Here is a 19,192-nt window from a genome sequence, read left to right on the forward strand (position 1 = left end):
GGCTTACAGTCAAGTTGGAGAGGCAGACATTAATATAAAATAATTTACAGATATGTACGTAAGTGCTGGGGACTGAGGGTGGTATAAATATCAAGTGCCCAAAGATAAGGATCCAGTGCATAGATGACACAGGAAGGAGAGAGAGTTGGGGAAGGCCTCATGGAGGAGCTCCTGCAGGGATGGGGGAGGCTCCAGTCAAGAGCTGCTCATTGTCAGTGACAAGCACCTTCTTGGTCTGCTCTGCCCCCCTTCATCCATGCCCGGCCTCTGCCCCAGCCTGGTCCCCGGCCCTCTAGCCTCCGTCCCAATCTGCCCACAGCCTCCATCCCAGTCTGCCTCCTGCCCGCCACCCTCTTTCCCCGCCTCCCACGGCTCCCTTCACAGTTTGGTCTCCACCCCAGTCTGCCCCCGATCCTGGAGCTCGGGTCACTGCTCTGACCCTGGCCTGTGGCAGCCTGAGAAGGGAGACCAGCAGAGGGCCAGGTGGCCGGCCGGCGAGGTGGGGAGATAGAGTGAAGATCACAGCTGCCCAGACAGCTTGACCTTCCAATGGGCTTGGGAAACCAACGGGAAGGAGTCAGAGGACAGCCCAGTGGAGACTCTGCTTCCAGGTTTTGGTCAACGGTGACCAGCGGGTCTCTCCCTGGCACCGGGCTCCCACTCCCCCACCTTCTCCCCCCATCACCCTCTTCTCCCTCCCTCCCTCCCTCCCACTTCTGTTCCCCTGCTTACTGCCTTCTCTCATGCTGTTTCTCTGTCTCGCACCCTCTCATCCTGTTGCTGAGTTGCAGTCTCGCTCCATCTTGCTCTCTCTCTGTGTGTCTCTGCGCATCTCAGGGGATCGGTCCCTCTGTGCCCGGCAGGTCCAGAAGGGCAGAGCGCAGCTCTGGGCGAACTGCTAGGCAGTTACCGGCCACTCCAGGAAGGTGTCTCCCAAGCCCTGGGGAGGCAGGGGTAGAGCAACTGGCGGGGTGGTTCTGGATTGGGGAGAGGGGACAGCCAGGCCCCAGACCCCCACCACCTGCCTGTGAGGTCATTTAATGAATAGGAGGTGGGAGTCCTCCCCTCCCAGGAGAGAGTGCTTTTCTGCTAATGCTTAGATTGTGCACGCATGCATGCACACACACACACACACACACACACACACACACACCCCATATCCATCTGCCCATCCATCTTTAGACTCACACATACATACATACATGCATATATAGATATAGATATAGATATACATACCTATCTATAGCTGTAGAGGCTTTCTGTCCCTTCTCTGCAATCCCCTTGTGCTGTATAGTTGGATTGTCTGTTTATGCTCAGAATTTACCAGGGTGATGATTGTAAAAAACAAAACGAAAAAAAAAAACACGCATGTGTTGTTAAAGCGCTTGTGAGGGTGTGACCAGCAGGTGGGTTGGCATATGCATGCACACACACATGCATGCATACACACATGCATGCTTATACATGCACACACACATACACTCACACTCTCCCAGTCCATCGCGGTGTTGGTGATGGCAGTGACCGCTAAGCAGAGACCAGGCTGGCTGGGACCAGGCTGCCACGTCCAGTGGGGAGAGCCAGAGTCTCCCTGGCTGGGGTGCAGTCAGGAGGGGAGGGAGGACCCCAGGGCTAGTTCCATCCCCGTTTGACATTTGTCAGTAGCCACTGTGCTGTGCAGACTGAGGGGCCTGGGGAGGGTGAGGCAAGAGGATGAGGCAGGGCCCCAGACAGGCCTGACCCTCGGCCCTAGTGACAGGTGACAGGAAGGGACATGTTTGCAGGGCCACAGAGGAGAGGAAAGGCGGCTGGACCTGTCACTTGCCGACAGCCTGGGCTGAGGAACCCCCAGCGTTGGACTCGCCGGAGCCGGACTCCGGCCGGGTCAGCCTCAGGGCAGGAACCAGCACCCCGGACATGCTGGCCCGCTGCCGGCCGCCGGCCGGGTTTGGGGGCTACCGGGCCGAGGGCCAGATTGGGCAGCACTAGGCATCTGATCACTTTCCAGGTCCCTGCTGGGCTCCCCGGGTGATTGGCTGCCTGGGGGTCGCCAGGGCCAAGGTGGCTGGCTGCAAGGGGCAGTCCTTGCCCAGAGGAGCCGGAGGGCCAGGCGGGGGTCAGCCCTGGGAGCTGTGGCTAGGAAGAGGGGCAGTCTGGCTCCCTGCCTCCTGTCTGGGAAAAGGCCGGAGTGGGACCCCAATGTCTGGGCAGATGGGGGGTGGGAGGATACATGCCCCAGATGTGCATGGGGTTGGGGGGGCGCAGGGTGATGGCAGGGAGAAGATGGGAGGATAGACTCCAGGGTCTTGAAGCGGGCCTCACGGCAGGGGACCCCATTCCCGCCATGGTCCTGGAAAGGTTGAGGACCCGAGCAATTACGGGAAGGGGGAGGGCAGGTTGCAGGCCCCAGGGCAGTGGGCTCTGACCCAACCTCAGCCTCTGCCTGGCCAATCCTTCCGTCTCCACCCACACCAGGAAGCACCCTCCACCCCTCCTCCCACAACACACACCCCGCCATGCACCCCGCACCCCCACCCCGCAGCCTTCTGGACTGTGAGCCCTTTGTTGGGTAGGGGCCATCTCTATATGTTGCCGTCTTGTACTTCCCAAGCGCTTAGTACAGTGCTCTACACACAGTAAGTGCTCAATAAATACGATTGATTGAATGAATGAATACTATTGAATGAACGAATGAATGCGCAGAGGAAGGGAGAGTTTTCATTCATTCATTCATTCAATCGTATTTATTGAGCGCCTACTGTGTGCAGAGCACTGTACTTAGGGCTTGGGAAGTACAAGTCGGTTTCCCCTGGGGGTGCACTGGGTCAGAGAAAGGGCTGCCCTCCCCGGGGGGCTGAGGGGGAAGCACCTCCCAACTTCCCAACTCTGACCTTGGGAGTCCTCATCAACCCCCCCGACCCCAACCACCACCATCACGAGAAGGTACCCCCCGACCCTCGACCCCCACCCCGAGGCTCACCATCCTGTGGTAACTCCATGGGCCCACAGTTGCTCGTCCACTCCTTCCACCAGCCACATGGGCCCAGTGCCCTGAGCCCAGCCAGGGCCAGCCCAGGCCCACCTTGCCCATGCCAGCTCTGCCCTGCCCTGCCCAGCCCAGCTGTACTCCTGCCTCTCCCTGCTCTGTCCCTCTCCCCAAACTCCACCCCAGGGCATCCTGGAACTTCTCCCAGAGCGCCCTGGGCCAAAGTGGCCCCCACCTCCACCCTGGTCCAGGAAAGGCCTTCCCAACAAAGTCCCAAGAGATCCCACAGCTTCTCGGGTCTGGAGGGAAGGGGCTTGGGGAGGACGGGATAGAGGGGGCGGAAAGTGGGGAGGAGACCGGCCAGGGTGCAGTAGGACAGACAGACCCAGAACCACCTAAGCCTGGTGTGCCCGGGGAACCGAGGTTGGCCTGGCCCATTTCGGGGAGGGCGGGGGAGGGTGGGCAGGGCAGGATTGGGGTGGGGAGGGCGATCCTAGCTTAGCTTCCTGTCGGTGATGTCCATGGTGTATTGTGTGTTCTAACAACTCGTCTACACTGATTGTTGCTGTAAAAGTGAATTTGGAAATAAAGTCATTACTACAAGAAAGCATATCCCCACCTGGTCCTGCTTGGGCACCAGGCGGGTGGGGCGATGGGGTCAGGGGATGGGATTGGGGAGGACAAGGTGGGATGATGGGTCGGGGGTGCTGGGCCTGCAGCTCCACTGTCCTACTGGCCCCACCTGGCCCCTCTCCCTCCCAGGTCCAGCGTCTCACAAATGCTCTCCTGCCTGCCCAAAGCCCAATGTTCTATGATGGCACTGGCCAGAACCACCCCCCTGCCCCTGCAACTCTGACAGGCCCGCAGAACAGGGTGGCCTGGGTCCGGGGAGGGAGGAGATGGGGGCGGGTGGGGGGACAGGCTGTTAGTTTTCTTCATCCAAAGTGCACCTACCTTTCTACATCCCCCGCCCCTTCTTCCCCCGTGCCCAGTCCGGGACCGGCCACGCCGGCCCGGAATAGCTCTCAACTCGGGGTGCCCAAGGAAGCCGAGCGGAGCCAGCGGGTATGTCTCCCCTCCGCATTGGCCGGGCCAAGGCTACCCACTGGCCAGGGCCGAGGGGCAACTGGGACCGGCCGGCCGGCTGCCAGACCCCAGCCCAGCCTGGTCTAGGGCACCTCGGCCCTTCATCACTCAAGGTGCAGAACAAGGCTTTGGGAAACGGCTGTTGGCTGATCCTGAACCTCGGTGTCCCGCTCTCCCCATCAAACCCTTGGCGGTGCCTGGGTGCCATAGGGGGCCATTCGTCTCCAGTGCTCCTTTCTTATCTCTGCTTGGTTGAGGTGAGGGACCGAGCTAAGGGGGCTCAGGTGCCTCCCTGGGCAAGACCGGGCCCAGCGTGACCCCCCAGCCAGCCTGCTCCAGAGCCGGGCCACAGCAGCTGCTGGACCCGAGCCCAGCCGGGGCTTCTTAACAGTGGCAGCACACATAGCGGGTAAGGGGGGGGGGGGGGGTCTTGCTGACTGCACAGACTGGCTACCGGCTGGACCAAGCAGCCGTAGGCAGGGAGGGAGAAAAGGAGGGAAGCAGGCAGGCAGGGGGAGAGGAAAGCAGCATGGCTCAGTGGAAGGAGCACGGGCTTTGGAGTCAGAAGTCATGGGTTCAAATCCCGGCTCCGCCAACTGTCAGCTGTGCGACTTTGGGCAAGTCACTGGACTTCTCTATGCCTCAGTTACCTCATCTGTAAAATGGGGATTAAGACTGTGAGCCCCCCGTGGAACAACATGATCACCTTGTAACCTCCCCAGCGCTTAGAACAGTGCTTTGCACATAGTAAGCGCTTAATAAATGCCATCATTATTATTAAGGCAGGGAGGAAAGGTAGCAGGCAGGATGAGAGCAAGAGGGAGGGTGGGAAGCAGGCAGAGTGAGAGGGATCGAGGGAGTAAGGGAGGGAAGCAGGCAGTGAGGGAGGAAGGAAGGGAGGGAGGGAGGGTTAGAGGCCGAGGAAGGCCAGGTAAGGTGAGGGAGGGAGCAAGGAAGGGAAGCAGAAAGGCAGGGTGAGAGGGAGAGAGGGAGGGAGGAAAGTAGGCATGGTAAGAGAGAGGGTGGGAGGGTGGGAGGAAGGGAAGTAAAGGAGGGCAAGGGGGAGGGAAGCGAAGCAGGCAGGTAGGAGGGGCTGTGGATAATTTTTCTCCAGGTGAATTTCCAGATGCTGAGCTTCCCCGGAAAGAAGCCGGTCTCCTTTGGTGCTAAGCAACTTTGTTTTCACCTGCCTCGGAGCAGAGAGCTGGACCTGATGACCTCAAGACCATGCTCAGCTCTAAATCAGTGACGGCGGTGATGTTGTGTGCCCGGAACTCTTGCGGAGGACAGTGCCCGAGGAATAAGGCAGGACTCCGTATCTTCCCACCCACAACTTTCCCATCACTGTAGACGCCCCCCACCCCGCCCCAGCCTTCCTGTCTCAAACCCGTAACCTCGGCATTATCTATGACTCCTCTCATTCAACCCACATATTCAATCCATCACTAAATCCTGTCGGTCCCACCTTCACAACATCGCTAAAATCCGCCCTTTCCTCTCCATCTAAACTGCTATCACGTTAATGCAACCGTTTATCCTATCCCACCTGGATCACTGCGTCAGCCTCCTCTCTCTCCCTACTCGAGTCCATGCTTCACTCTTGCTGCCCGGATCATTTTTCTACAAAAACGTTCAGGAGATGTCACCCCGCTCCTCAAAAGACTCCCGTGGGTGCCCACCCTCCTCTGCATCAAACAAAAACTCATCATGGACTTTAAAGTGCTCCACCACCCTGCCCCCTCCTACCTCACTTCACTACTCTCCTACAACCCAACCCACATGCTTCACTCCTCTAGTGCTAACCTTCTCACTGTGCCTCCATCTCGCCCGTCTCGCTGCCGACCCCTGGCCCACATCGTGCTCTGGCCTGGAACACCCTCCCTTCTCAAATCCAACGGACAATTACTCTCCCCCACTTCAAATCCTTACTGAAGGCACATTTCTTCCAAGAGGCCTTCCCAGATTGCTCCTCTTCCGCACCTCCCACTCCTGCGTCAACCTTACTCCCTTTGTTCTTCATCACCTCCTAGCCCCAGAGAACTTATGTACATACCTGTCACATTTATTTGTATTGATGTCTGTCTCAATCGTATTTATTGAATGCTTACTGTGTGTAGAACACTGTACTAAGCGCTTGGGAAGTACAATTTGGCAACATTATAGAGACAGTTCCTACCCAACCAAGGGCTCAGTCTGTCTACCCTTTTCTAGACTGTAAGCTCATTGTGGGCAGGGAATGTGGTTGGTTATGGTTGCATTGTACTTTCCCAAGCGCTTAGTACAGTGCTGTGCACACAGTAAGCACTCGATAAATGATTGAATGAATGAATAAGGCCACACATCTGGAGAGGACAGCCACCTTCTGCTGCCTGGGGGCTCTATAACTGCCCCCCCCCGCCCCAATCCAGCACCCCCCCACCCCGGCTCTTCCCAAGGATGGCCCCACCCCTCCAAGCCACGCCACCCACCCCCTCATCCCCTAAACCTGCCCGGGGCTTCAGCTCTGAGGCCCAACCTCCGCCCCAGCTCCCCCACCACAGGGCCGGCCCCAGCCAGACCTGGGGGAGTTGGAGGGGGGGAAGGACCCATGACCCACAGTGAGCTGCCCCCAATCCCCATTCGAAGAAAGAGCCCTGCACAGTGTCCTGTAACTTTTTTTTTAATTTTTTTTCCATCTTTTTTTCTTTTTTTGACGCACCGGTCTGTGCTCTGCCCACAGAATCAAGACATTAACAAAGATCGGCTTCTCAGACATTAACAAAGACAGCTACGGACCCTGCTGCTGCTGTTGCTGCTGCCAGCCGCTGCACAGCTCCAAGCAGAAAAGAAAATATTTACAAAATACAAGGGTTTTTTTACTCTTTTGTGTTTTTTTACAATGCTAAAAGGGTTATTCAGAATTTTCAACCTTATAAATAGAAGAGGAACTTATGCATAGGGATACAGATACGGTGCATTACTGGTTTGTAAAGAAACGATGGCAAACCCCTTAACTAGCAAACAGAACAAAAACCACGAGATTATGTTGAAAATTGTGAAAAAACCCTGACCATTAAAGCAGTTTAGCTACTATTTTTATACGATTACAAAATGGCAAAAAGAAAATGATGCTTCGTTTTTCCTTTCTGGTGGTGATTATACAGAAGATGAGGAAAGGAGGCTTGGGGGGCGAAGGCAGGCCAGAACGAGGGGCAGTTCCGGGATGGCCGGGGGCTGGAGTCGGGGGAGCCCAGGGTGCCGCTCTTGAACCATTTGACTTTGCTGGGGAACAGGGATGGGGAGAGGTGAAGCAGGACCCCAGCAGGATGGGCAGTGGGGAGGGAGGAAGGAGGAAGGCAGGAGCCTGAGCAGGGGCAGAGGCGGGTGCAGGTTGAGGACGGGGGAAAGGAATCAGGCTTGGACAAACGGTGCTGGTCGGCAGCCACGTTGTCCCACCTAGAGGGCCAAGACGAGCTGAGGGTCAGCAGAGAGCTGCAATTCCCCCTTCTCCCTGAGTCCTTCACACTCCTGTAGGTCTCAACTGGAGGGTGGGTGGGGGATGAGGGGGCAGGGCTGCACCCCCTCAACCCAAGGAAGGTCCAAGACGGAAGCCAACCCTTTCTCCCGGAGCCCAGGGAAGGGACGGGGTGGGGTGGGCACGGAGAGCATCGAAATGGACCCCATCACTCCTCAGGGGAGACAATCTGGGTCCAGGGTGCCGGCTCGGCTGCTGGGTGGGTGGGGGTGGGGGGCAGGGCCAGGTTCTCCCCCCCTTCGATTTCCATTTGCCAATGGGAAGGACCGTTCTGGTGGGACAAAGAAATGTGGAAAACAAAACCAAAAAGAAATAATAATAACAATAATAATAATAATAACAACAATAACAGATCCCAAAACAGTTTCTAAACTCCTTAAATTCACTAAAAACTGTGAAAATTTCCGGCAGAGGATGTTTGAATATCAAACGCAGACGTTTCTGAAGCTTTAATAATGCCAATGGTGAGTGAGTGTGTCGACTCCCCCAGGCTCATCTGTGGGCGGCGCGCTGCGGGGCCGCTGCGGTGCCCCCAGCCGCGGCCCCCGCCCCGGCTGCCTGGTGGCGACCTTTGAAGCCGGCCGGGGAAGGTGAGGCCGGCGCACTGTCGGGCTCACGGGCCGTCCTGCCCCCGGATGTGCGTCGCGTGCAGCGTGCCGCCCCCCGCTCCTGCGGGTCGGCCCGGTGGTCCTCAGGCTGGGCCTCGGGGGGGGCCGGCAGAGGAAAGCTGCGTCTCTCCCAGGGCTGCACCGCCTGAGGGGCGAGACGAGACGGGGGGGGCGAGGAGGAAACAGGGATGGGAGGAGTTCAGGGGGCAGTCACGCGGGGCCCCGGTCCTGCTCCAAACCCACTGGGGTGCAGGGGGCTCTGACTCCTCCCCGGATGCTGAGCCCCTTCCATCCCGGCCTCGCACTACTTGGCCTCGCCCACCCCAGGCCCTGCCTCCCTCTCTCACCTGTTCATCCAGCCCCGACTCTGGTGTGGGGCAGCGGAGCTCCTCGCCGGGCGGTGGCCTCAGGGGGTCTCGGGGCAGATGAGTGAGGGGCACGGAGAGCCGGTCCGGGCTGGCGGGGCTGTGGGGCCACGGGCCGTGGGAGGCCTCAGCCGACGGGTGGCCGTTGCCAACGTCGGGGGAGGCGGGCTGGGGGGTGGAGGGGTTGGCGCTGCCCAGCTGGGGGGTGGTCCGTCCATCTGACGACCTGTAAGACCTGGACCCAGTAGTCCAAAGGTGAGGTCAGAGCGATCCTGCTGGGGGAGGGGCATCGACATTGCGGGCTAGTCCTGCTTAGTTCCTTTTCCACTCTTGACCCCGTGGGGGGCTCTCGGCTTGCTTCTCCAGCTGGCAGGAGCCTAGCAGCAGCAGCCCCACACTCTAGCCTCACACTCGGGGCTGGATCTCAGTCCTGCTGACCCAACTGAGTCTCTGATCATTGCTCAGGGAGGCCACACCTTCCCCGGCACATGTGACTCGGTTCAGATTCCCCTAGCTGCCCCCGACCCCTTCCTTCCCTGCCTGGATGGGGGGAGGGCGGGTGGGGGGCGTGCGCAACTGACGCCAGAGTGGGCATCTGGATACCAAGCTTAGGCCCCGGGGGCCCCGCTCAATACTGTGCCATCCCCGTCTCCCCTTCCCCCGCCCCTCCAAGGGCTGACCTGCTGCCCCGCCGCTGGGGTGGCAAGCTGGTGGTCCACAACCACCGGGTCCGTTCCAGCTCCTCACACTTGGCATGCAGTGCTGCGAAAGCTGCGTCAGACAGGTCCTCTATCTGCAGAGGGCAGAGTCCATGGGCAGAGGGTCAGGGCTCACCGCTTCCCCTGCCCATCTTGCCCCTCCCTTGGGAGCCTGGTCCCCGGGTGGTGCCCAGACGGGGCCATGGCCGGCTGGCCCTGCCCCCATCCCTCCAGGCAGACCGATCACTCCCAGGCAGCCCCCAAGTCCCACGTCATCCAACACTGCCTGGCTAGCACGCTCACCTCTTCGTTCTCCTCGTCCGGACTCGCCCTCATGGCACCGAGATCCACTTCCCGCCAGCTGCAAGACATGAGGATCCATGGGATGAAGGACTGTGTGTGTTGGGGGCGAGGGGGTCCTATGTACAGGCCAGGGGTAGGGGATGGCAGGGAAGAGACCGTCTGTGTACAGGTAAGGGCTAGGGGAGAAAATGGTCTCTCTGGAGGCCAGGGGTAGGGTGTGGCAGGGAGGAGATGTCTGTGTAGAGATTTGTGGTGAGGGACGGTAGGGAGGCAGCGTTCACCTACAGGATAGGGGTAGGGAACGGCAGGGAGAAGAGGGAATCTGTGTACAGGTCACGGGTACGGGACAGAGGGGAGATCTGTGTATAGGCCAAAGGAAGAGAACAGCGGGAAGGAGGGATGTGTGTACAGGACAAGGTTGGGGATAGTGGAGAGGAACGGTCTGTATATACACCTGGACCCACGGCTCCCCACAGGCTGAGCCTCAAGAATCCAAGACAGCGGAGGAAAGGGGGTACCTGGGGGTGAGGATCTCCTTGTACTGGAGCTTCTCAACCCGGGTGGTGGCGGCCACTGACATTGGGATGACAATGTTGTTGATGTCGAATGAGCTCTCTCCCCGTCTCCTCCTCACGGGCTGCTGCTGGGCGGCAGGGAAAGAGGAGGTCAGAGGAGCCGGAGGCCAGTCAGCCTGGGCTGGGGGCGGCAAGGGGATGTCAGGGGAGCCGGAACCCAGCCAGCCTAGGCTGGGGTTGGTGGGAGGTCGAGTGAGCTGGAGGCAGGCCAGCTCAGACTGTAGTTTGTCAGGGAACTGGGGGCTGGCCAGTCCAGGCTGGGGGAGGAAGGGGTCAAGGGGAGCTGGAGGCCCATCAGCCGAGGCTGAGAGCCGGGGTGGGGCCGTGTCACCTGTCAGGATCTGGACCAAGCCACCCCTGGAGTATCGGACCCTGGAATTGAGAGCCCCAGCCACTTGAATCATGGCCCACTACCTGGCCGGCCACCCTCCGAGCTGTCTCCCACTCCCGAGCTCCTCCTCAGGCAGTTGTTCTGAGGACTTCCCCAAGTGAAAGTCCCACTCCACACTCACATGGCCCCACCGCACGTGAGGGAGGGGCATCGGCCCAAAGCACAGGCTCCCCCTTCTGTTCCTCCCTGACAGGCTGGGGCAGGAGCGCCCGGAATTGACCGCTCCTGCAGGGCCTGGAAAGCCCACAGAGCCAGCAGCCGGAGGAGGCCACTCTCTCAAGGCCCAGAAGCCCACAACCCAAAAGCCTGCGGGTGGGAGGAGACTGACTTCTCGGGGGCCAGAAGGCTCCCTGGAGGCCTGGGACTGTGACCCAGGCTCCAGCCCCGGAGGACAGCCGGGTCAGTGGGCAGGGCTGCAGGGTCAGTGGGTTGACAAACGTGCTGCCATGACAACCAGCTGGCTGTCAAACCCAAGGGAGGGGCCCTACAGCCACAGCCCCTAGAGACGTCAAGCGAGGGTGAAGGGAGCGGGAGGGTGCAGGGGGAGCTGCCCTGCTCCCGAATCAACCTCAGCCCCAGCACGCAGCAGAGTGCCAAGCAAGGACCCGCCCAGAGCCTCAAACCGCCACCCTCCGACTCGCAGGTCTGGCACCGGAGGAACACCTGGCTTGGGCCACGAGCATGTTGGGGTCATGCCATGTCTGCCGCGAACCCTCCCCTCTGCTGCCACTCACCAGGGCGGCCCCAACAGATACACGCATGCCTACTAACTACTGTGCCCTACCCTACCCCTCCCGCCAGAGTGGCGGGGTATACCCCGAGCCCGGGGCCCAGGGCCACACATGTCCCCTTAGAGCCGGGGCTCCCTCCGAGCCACGGCTCTCTCTCCTCTCCTCATTCCTCTCCAATTACGCTACTCGCTTTGCTTTGTTCGCTCTCCTGTCTCCAAGGCTGTGCAAACGCCCTGTCCCTCTCCAAAATGCGGTAGCCTGGAACTTTCTCCTCTTCTTATCCAACCAGGTCACAGCCCTCTCCACCTCCTTGAGGAGGCCTGCCCTGATTCATTTTTCCCCTCTCTTGACCAGACTTTCCAAAATACTCAACCTCCACACTTCTCCCTCCCTCACCCTCGCCGGCAGCTCCTGTGCCCAGACCGACTTCCACACTGTCCTGGTTAGCGTCTTTCTATTCCCTTCTTCCTTCTGTGTGACTACATCCCCAACTAGACAATCAGCTCCTCGGGGTCAGGGACCTTATCCACTAGCTCTGTTGCACTCGCCCAAGTGGTAGAGTGCTCTACACCCCAGCAGATGGAAAATTCTTCATTTTCTTCTAAAAATGATGCCTACTAACTCCACTGTCCTGATGGGAACACTCAGCATGCTGCACCCAGTAAGTAGATGCTTGGTAAACACAATCGAAGGGTCAAGCCGAGCCGTGCACTCAGAGCCAGGGAGGTCCCAGGAAAGTGGAAAGAGCTGCAGCCTCGGGGCCACCAGTCCCGGCCCCAAGAGGACCCCCAAGGGCCCGTGGGATCCCCCATCGCCACCCCGAGCAGGGCACTTACGGACACGCTGGCTGCGCCCGGAGAAGTAGAGCTGGAGGGGGCGGAGCCATCAGATGATGTGGAGAGCTGACGGCCCAGTGGGATGTGTGCTGGGTGGGGGGTAGCAGGGCCCAGGTAGCCGGGACTCCCGATGTCTGAGTGATGTTTCAGCACTGCAGCAGGGACAGAAACCCAAGCCGGGACACACAGTTACACCCCGAGCCTGCCCCGCTGCCAGACAGAGCAGCTCAGCACAAGCTGCCGCCTCAGCCCCAGGCAGGGGAGGGGGCCGGGGGGGGGAGGCACAGCAACAGCAGCGCAGGGGCCCACGTCCTCCAAGCAGAAGGTCCTCCCAGGTTCTGGGCCCTGGGGCACAGAGCTGTGGGGAGCCAGAACCGGAGATGGAGCGGGGGCCAGAGGAGCAGGAGCCCGAGCGGGTGGCGGAGCCAGAAGCAGAGCCGGGCCTGGCGGCCTACCTTCACTCCTCTCGGACGAATGCTCTCGCAAACGCATTTTGCCGAGGCTCGGCTCGTGCCCGGGTGCCGGGTGGAGCCAGTGCTCCACTCTGGACGTGGGCAGCACTGTCAGGCCTCCCAGGGACTGCCTTGGGGCCTGGTCAGGCCGGGTGTGGTGCTGGGACAACTCTGAGGAGGGGAACAGAAAGAGAGCCATGGACTACCTCCCCTCCTCTGATGATGCTGGGGCAGGGGCATCCCAGAGCCCTGCTCATCCTCTCTTCACAAACTGCTCCTCCAGGGAAAAAAGGGCCTCGCCTCGGGGGCAGTGAGCCCCTCGGCACTGCCAACTGGCCCATGCTGCTGAGAGCGGTGACTGCCGGGCAGAGAACCACAGACCTGTCTGGCCCCTTCTGCCGGGAGTGGTGGGCCCATACGGAGTGTGTCTGTCAGGGCACGGGGTGGCCAGGTGTAGCGGGTTGAGGATGTGGGGTAGTGGCTCAGGACAGAGTGGGCCATGGTGAAGTGTGCCTGGGAGCACTGGGCCCAGGTGCAGGGTATCTGGGCACAGTGTGCCCAGGTGTAGTGTGCCGGGGGGCAGTGAGCCCTGATATACCGGGTTGGGAGTAGCGGGCCCCATGGGAGGCTGTCACCCAGCTAACACCTTAGTTTTCTCTCTCTGTCAGGCCCAGGGCTCCCAGAAGCCAGGGCCCAGAACAGCTGCCAAGGGGAATGTTCTGGTGGAGCTTCCTGACCTGGGCCACGCCGCCAGGGGCTCCGGCCACACGCGAACCAAACCTGAAGGGCTGCTGAAGTCCCACACGCAGAAGAGGGAAACCAGGCACACACACGCACACACACGCACGCACACACACACATGCATGCACACGCGTGCCCCCCGCCCCCTTACTTGCTGTGGCGAGGAAGGAATGGACTAGTCGGTGCCGGTCCTTGCGGGCAGGGTCGGGAAGGGTGCCAGCCATGGGGGCCCTGGGCTTCAGCGACAGCTTTTTGGGTGGTTTGACCTTCTCCAAGGGCTTATTCTGCCACTGAGATTTCAGCAGACTCTGGAAGTGCAGGCTCGTGGGAACGTCTGTGGGGGAGTGGAAGCAGCAGCGGAGGCATCAGTCGTACTGACCCCGAGGAGCTCAGAGGGACGATCCTGCCTCCACCACCCTCAATCTCCCCACCAGGGCAACCTCTTCCCCTGCAAACGCTCTCCCACCACCCAGGCAGAGGAGGGGGCTCAGAGAGACAGAACACTTGGTGACAGCCACAGGAGCAAGGGTCAATCCACAAGTGGGAAACCTAGCAGTAGAGCCAGGAGGGAGGGGGCCCAGAATGTATATCCGGAGCCTCTCAAAACCCCATCTTCTTCCCAAGTGGCTGGAGGACCTCTGACCCCCAGCTCCCACCCCCCCATCACTGGACCCACATTGCCTCAAGGTTGCAGATGTCACTGCTGCCAGCGGGTAGTGGTCTTGCTGTTTGTTTTGTCCCATCCCGTTTCCCTCCAACAGCCCCAACAAGTTCACATTCCTTTCACTTAGGTGAAGCTTCCACCTGTGGCCTTCCAGTTGGGCCAAGGGAGCCCACCATCCCTCCCTAAGCACCTGTCCATCCGCCCACTGCCACCCGAGAGGGCCTGTGATGCCACCGTCCCTGCTAGGCACGGGGAGAGGAACGTCCACCCTTGCAGAATGGTGGCCCCGAGCCTGGGGAAGGGGTGTATTCCAAGGTACTTTGAAGGCTGGGGTCAGCAGGGGGGTGGGGGGAGGGGTGGCGGGTGGGTAGGGGAGGGCAGCTGCCCCAGGCCCCGGGGATCCCTTGAGAGGAATCCCAGGGCACCCTTGCCTCCCACCCAGTACAGATCACACCAGTACCCAGGATACATTGCCCCATCCTCTGGTTCGGCCTCCTGTTTCCACATGGACATAAAGGTTCCGATGCTCAGCCCTGGGAAGTGGCAACAATCCCCGGCTCCCAGTCCCCACAGCACCAGAACAAACTGTGATGACTCGCCCCTTTGCATTCCCGACCCCCTCCTAGTCTCCGGCAGCCCCCATCTCGGCCTCTGCCCTTACCGTCCGGAAATGCGAGGACAGGGTGGACGCAGGAATCCAGCTGGGAGAGGCGCTCCAGCAGTGGGGTTTCATACTGGATATCTGGGGTGCCGGGGCCCCCGCCACCGCCGCCCCCAGGGCTGCCGCCGCCTCCACCACACAGGGCACAGGAGGGGTTCACATCACAGCCACAGCGGCTGGCACTGTTCCGCAGAGCCTAGGGAATCGAACCACAGCACAGAAAAGGTCGGCTGGGGGGAACCAAGCCTGGCCCCGCCCATGGGGTGCTGACCGATGAGCCCTGGGCCAGCTCATGGCTTAGGCTGCCACCCTGGGGGCATCTCTTGGTGGGGCTGGGAGGTGGTGTTCCATTTCTCAGACACACGGACCAAAAGGACAGGAAAGCTCTTGTGGCACGTGGGGATGGGGAGTACGTGGGTGGGATGGAGGGACATGGGACACACACACACCCACACACACCCACACACACCCACACACACACACGCTCACGCAGGCACAGGCTGGCCAGAGTACAGGTTAGTTGGTCTCTGGTTTCCTCTGGCAGCCACCCTACTGGGTGAGAAGCCACCAATTAAGGCAGATGGACTGGTTGCTGCCCAGTGCTGGCCGTTGCGTGGCATGACGGGTTTCGGTCACCAGGTCCAATCAGCCCTAGTCGGGCTAGGGTGGGCAAGGCCCCAGATGCTGGAGGCCAGCAGCCCCCAAGGCCCCGCCCCCAACAAGGACTTTCCCATTAGCCAGGGGAGGCTCAGTTTTGCAAGTAAACAGAGGTGATCGATGCAGGGCCTCTCAGCCTCCTGCTGCTTCTGCCCCATCCCCCCGCCCCCCCTACTCTGGCAGCCCCTGGTACCAGGTGACAGAGCACAGACATCAGCCAATACTATTTACTGAGCTCCTACTGCTTCCGGGAACTCTGTGCTGACCACTGGAGAGGGTGCAGCAGAGTCAGCATGATCCCTTGCCTCGGGGAGCTGCCAATCTCGTAGAGGAGACTGCCGCAGTTTCCCCCGAGGGCCAGTTGAGCTTCACTGGCTTAACAACAGCAGGGAGTTGAGCCACTGCATCCAGAGCCCAGAGCAGTCCAGAGAACCACCAGCACCTCACAGCAGAGTGAGAGTGTGATCCCCCAGGACGGTGGGCACTGTGCCTCTGCCCCAGGGCACCAACAAGCTCCATATGGGGCGTGCACCCTGTCTCCTGGCGGCAGGGACCCAACCACCCTCCAAGCTAGCGATGCCATGTCAGCCACTGAGGGAGCACGTGATTCCCAAACTCCCGGCAGTAGTCCTCTCGCCAAGGGCAAGCAGAACCCTGGTCCGGTCTGGCCAAAGCAGGAAGAAGAGCGCAGGCCATCTGAGATCCTCTCGGGAAGAGCCACGATCACTCGCTCCGTCTGGGTTCTGAGCCTGGACCGTGCTGGCCCCTCAGGGGGAGCAGAGGATTGGGGGCGGAAGAGCCGGGCTGCTGTGCTGCTCTCCCAAGCTCTAAGTGCCATGCACGGCCCCTAATGGGCATCACTCGGTGGATCCCTTCGCCACCCTTCTGCTAAGGCAGTTTTGCTCCAGGGCAGACAGCATCCAACCATGACAGCAGAGGTGGTAACCGGGCCGGTAAGCACACCTTCGCTCTGCTCCACACTCGCCAGGAGTCAGGAGGTCTCCTGACCTCACCGCTGCAAGACTGCTCCATGCTGGATCCACTGGGAAGCAGCAGCACACGCGTGAACCTGCCTGGACACGGATGCACACGCACACTGACCTTCTTGGACAAGGGGAGGATGGCGCTGGGCCGAACCAGTCTCCTCTTCTTGCAGCTGAGGACGGGCCGGGCCCGGGCCGCCACGCAGGTGCCGTCCGCCAGGGCCGAGACCGGATTCAGCCGCTGCTTCTTGTGCCGCAGACCCTCGACATCAGAGTTGTCCCCGGCTCGGGGCTCGGCCGGCCCAGGCTGGAGGCTGCTCGGGGGAGAGAAGCATCCGCTCCACTCAGTGCTCTCCTGGGCTCCACTGGTTCGCACCGCACAAAGAGTGGCCAGGCAGTAAGACAAACATCACCATTCTCCCCTCGAGGGTCTGCACCTAGCACCCTCTTCTTCCCTGGTCTCAATAGTACCTACTAAAAGTTTACTGTATGCAAAGCACTGTGCTAAGCATGAGGAGAGACTACTCAGGTGCAAATTATACATGGTCCCCATTCCACGAAGGATTCACGATCTCCCATGATCCTGAGCCCACAAGCCCCATGGGGGCGGGGGCAGGGCCAGGTCCAGTCCACCTGTGGGGAGCCCTTCCCCGAGCAGAGTGCTGGGTGGGCTGCAGCCATGGGGCTTGTGGGCTCAGGATCATGGGAGATCGTGAATCCTTCGTGGAATGGGGATGGCTCCTTCCCAGGCCTCGCCTCTCCTCCCCAGCACTGGCAGACCCTCAGAGTCGGCCAGTCAATCCCACTCCCTCAGCGCGGTCGATGAGGACATTAGCAGTGTCACGCAGACTGGCCCCACCTCTTCCCCACCTTCCAAACACCCCCATCTGCACTGGCCACCCCAGCCTCCCATGACAGAGCTGGCCATGCAGGGGGGGCACGGGCTGACGGGGCGAGCATAGCACAGCAAGCGCAGCAGAGGACACAGGGTCTTACGGGTTAATGACTCCGTTCACGGGTCTCAGGGGGCCACAGGACTTCCCAGGCAGGGAGTCCGTGGCCTGACTGCTGGGCCCGCTGTGGTTTTCCCGTGGCTGGGCAGTGGGTGTCACCTGCACGAGAGAATGGGAGAGGTGATCACACACAACACACACACAGACAACACCCACACCCATACCCACACACACCCTCCCCCTCTCAAGAAGCAGCGTGGCTCAGTGGAAAAAGCCCGGGCTTTGGAGTCAGAGGTCGTGGGTTCGAATTCCGGCTCCACCACAAGTCTGCTGTGTGACCTTGGGCAAATCACTTAACTTCTCTGAGCCTCTGTTACCTCATCTGTAAAAATGGGGATTAAGGCTGTGAGCCCTACATGGGACAGCTTGATCACATTGTAGCCCCCCCAGCACTTAGAACAGTGCTTTGCACGTAGTAAGCGCTTAACAAATGCCATTATTATTATTATTATTCCTGCAAGAGCATCTTGTCCTCCTCTGCCTTGGCGTGACTTTGGCAGCAGCTGGACCCCCCAGGTTTGTCCCAGTGTCCCCAGGTCCAATATGTCCCTCACAAGGACTCGTCTCTAGAGTCGTCCTGAAAGCACACCTCCTCCGGGGGCCTTCCCCAATGAATTGCTCAGCTCCCCACCTTATGTCCCCCAGCCAACTCAACGGCGCAGATGGCTGAACCTTTCCTGCCACCTGTAGTTTCTTTTAGAGACCGGCTTCCCCGACTACACTCCATTAGGGCAGGGATAGGATCGGGGTCTACTGCTTGAAGAAGCAGCGTGGCTCAGTGGAAGGAGCCCGGGCTTTGGAGTCAGAGGTCATGGGTTCAAATCCCGGCTCCACCACTTGTCAGCAGTGTGACTTTGGGCAAGTCACTTCACTTCTCTGGGCCTGTTACCTCATCTGTAAAATAGGGATGAAGACTGTGAGCCCCCCGTGGGACAACTTGATCACCTTGAAACCTCCCTAGCACTCAGAACAGTGCTTTGCACATAGTAAGTGCTTAATAAATGCTATCATTATTATTATTTTTACTGACTAGACCATATTCTCCTAAGTGCTGAGTAACAAACACACTCTGTAGAGGGTAGGCGTCTAATAAAGTTTACTGCCGCGTGCAATGGCCCTCTATGTATTCATTACTCAATGTCCCATCTATGACAGGGGAGAGGGGGTCGACCTGTCACCCAAATACATGCAGTAAATTCAAGCTGATTTTCAAAGCCACCCTGATTTGGCTATGATCCACTTACATCACCACCTGGGCAGGGAAAGTGTTTGGAAAAAGATGGCAAGATGTGACTCGGAGGTCGTTCGCCCCCAGGTTTAGCTCCCAAACTTTCACCAGGGGGACCAGGAGGGTGGAGGCACTAACATGCTATGAGTTAAATGCCACCAAGGAAACATCTTCCACCAGCCCGCTCCCTCCCCTCACCCACTTTATCAGGAAGATTCAGCCTCAGAGGGCTCCCTCCCCTCACTAGTGCCTCAGTAGGGGCCTAAACGATGCCCATCTAGAACTTTAACATGAACGCCACCTAAGGAGGCAGTCTATATTTGTACAAATGTATTACTCTTTTTTAATTGAACATATTTACTATATTTTATTAATGATGTATATATATAGCTATAATTCCATTTATTCTGATGGCATCAACATCTACTTGTTTTGTTGTCTGTCTCCCCCTTCTAGACTGTGAGCCGGTTGTTGGGTAGGGACCGTCTCTATATGTTGCTGATTTGTACTTCCCAAACACTTAGTACAGTGTTCTGCATACAGTAAGCGCTCAATAAATACGATTGAATGAATGAATGAATCCTGATATGCCCCAGCAGCCCTGGTTGCCTCACCAGGCACAGCTCTTGCTTCTTAAACATTTTGATTTCCAGTCCCAGGGTCAACAACAGCCCGAGGGGACTTCCTTCCCCAGCCCTTT

The 19,192-nt window shown here is 59.3% G+C and overlaps 1 protein-coding gene across 4 annotated transcripts in view; it reads right to left on the bottom strand.

Annotated features, from left to right (window-relative positions):
• Window positions 1-6,866: 6,866 nt before the first annotated feature.
• The window catches only part of KANSL1 (KAT8 regulatory NSL complex subunit 1), a 98,072-nt gene continuing 85,746 nt past the window's right edge, over window positions 6,867-19,192 (bottom strand). The window contains exons 5-15 of one of the 4 annotated variants that reach the window (XM_038753876.1): window positions 17,248-17,363; window positions 16,370-16,565; window positions 14,612-14,807; window positions 13,438-13,620; window positions 12,549-12,716; window positions 12,094-12,245; window positions 10,079-10,200; window positions 9,561-9,618; window positions 9,240-9,352; window positions 8,542-8,794; window positions 6,867-8,339 (exon numbers count right to left, since the gene is read on the bottom strand). In XM_038753876.1, coding sequence (XP_038609804.1) covers window positions 8,079-8,339; window positions 8,542-8,794; window positions 9,240-9,352; window positions 9,561-9,618; window positions 10,079-10,200; window positions 12,094-12,245; window positions 12,549-12,716; window positions 13,438-13,620; window positions 14,612-14,807; window positions 16,370-16,565; window positions 17,248-17,363 — 1,818 coding nt within the window. In that variant the 3' untranslated portion in view covers window positions 6,867-8,078. Of the gene's footprint in view, window positions 8,340-8,541; window positions 8,795-9,239; window positions 9,353-9,560; window positions 9,619-10,078; window positions 10,204-12,093; window positions 12,246-12,548; window positions 12,717-13,437; window positions 13,621-14,611; window positions 14,808-16,369; window positions 16,566-17,247; window positions 17,364-19,192 lie in introns of all 4 variants that reach the window. The other 3 variants (XM_038753875.1, XM_038753878.1, XM_038753877.1) reach the window with 3 other exon arrangements.

This window comes from Tachyglossus aculeatus, chromosome 11 (genome assembly GCF_015852505.1).
Source record: "Tachyglossus aculeatus isolate mTacAcu1 chromosome 11, mTacAcu1.pri, whole genome shotgun sequence".
NCBI lineage: Eukaryota > Metazoa > Chordata > Mammalia > Monotremata > Tachyglossidae > Tachyglossus > Tachyglossus aculeatus.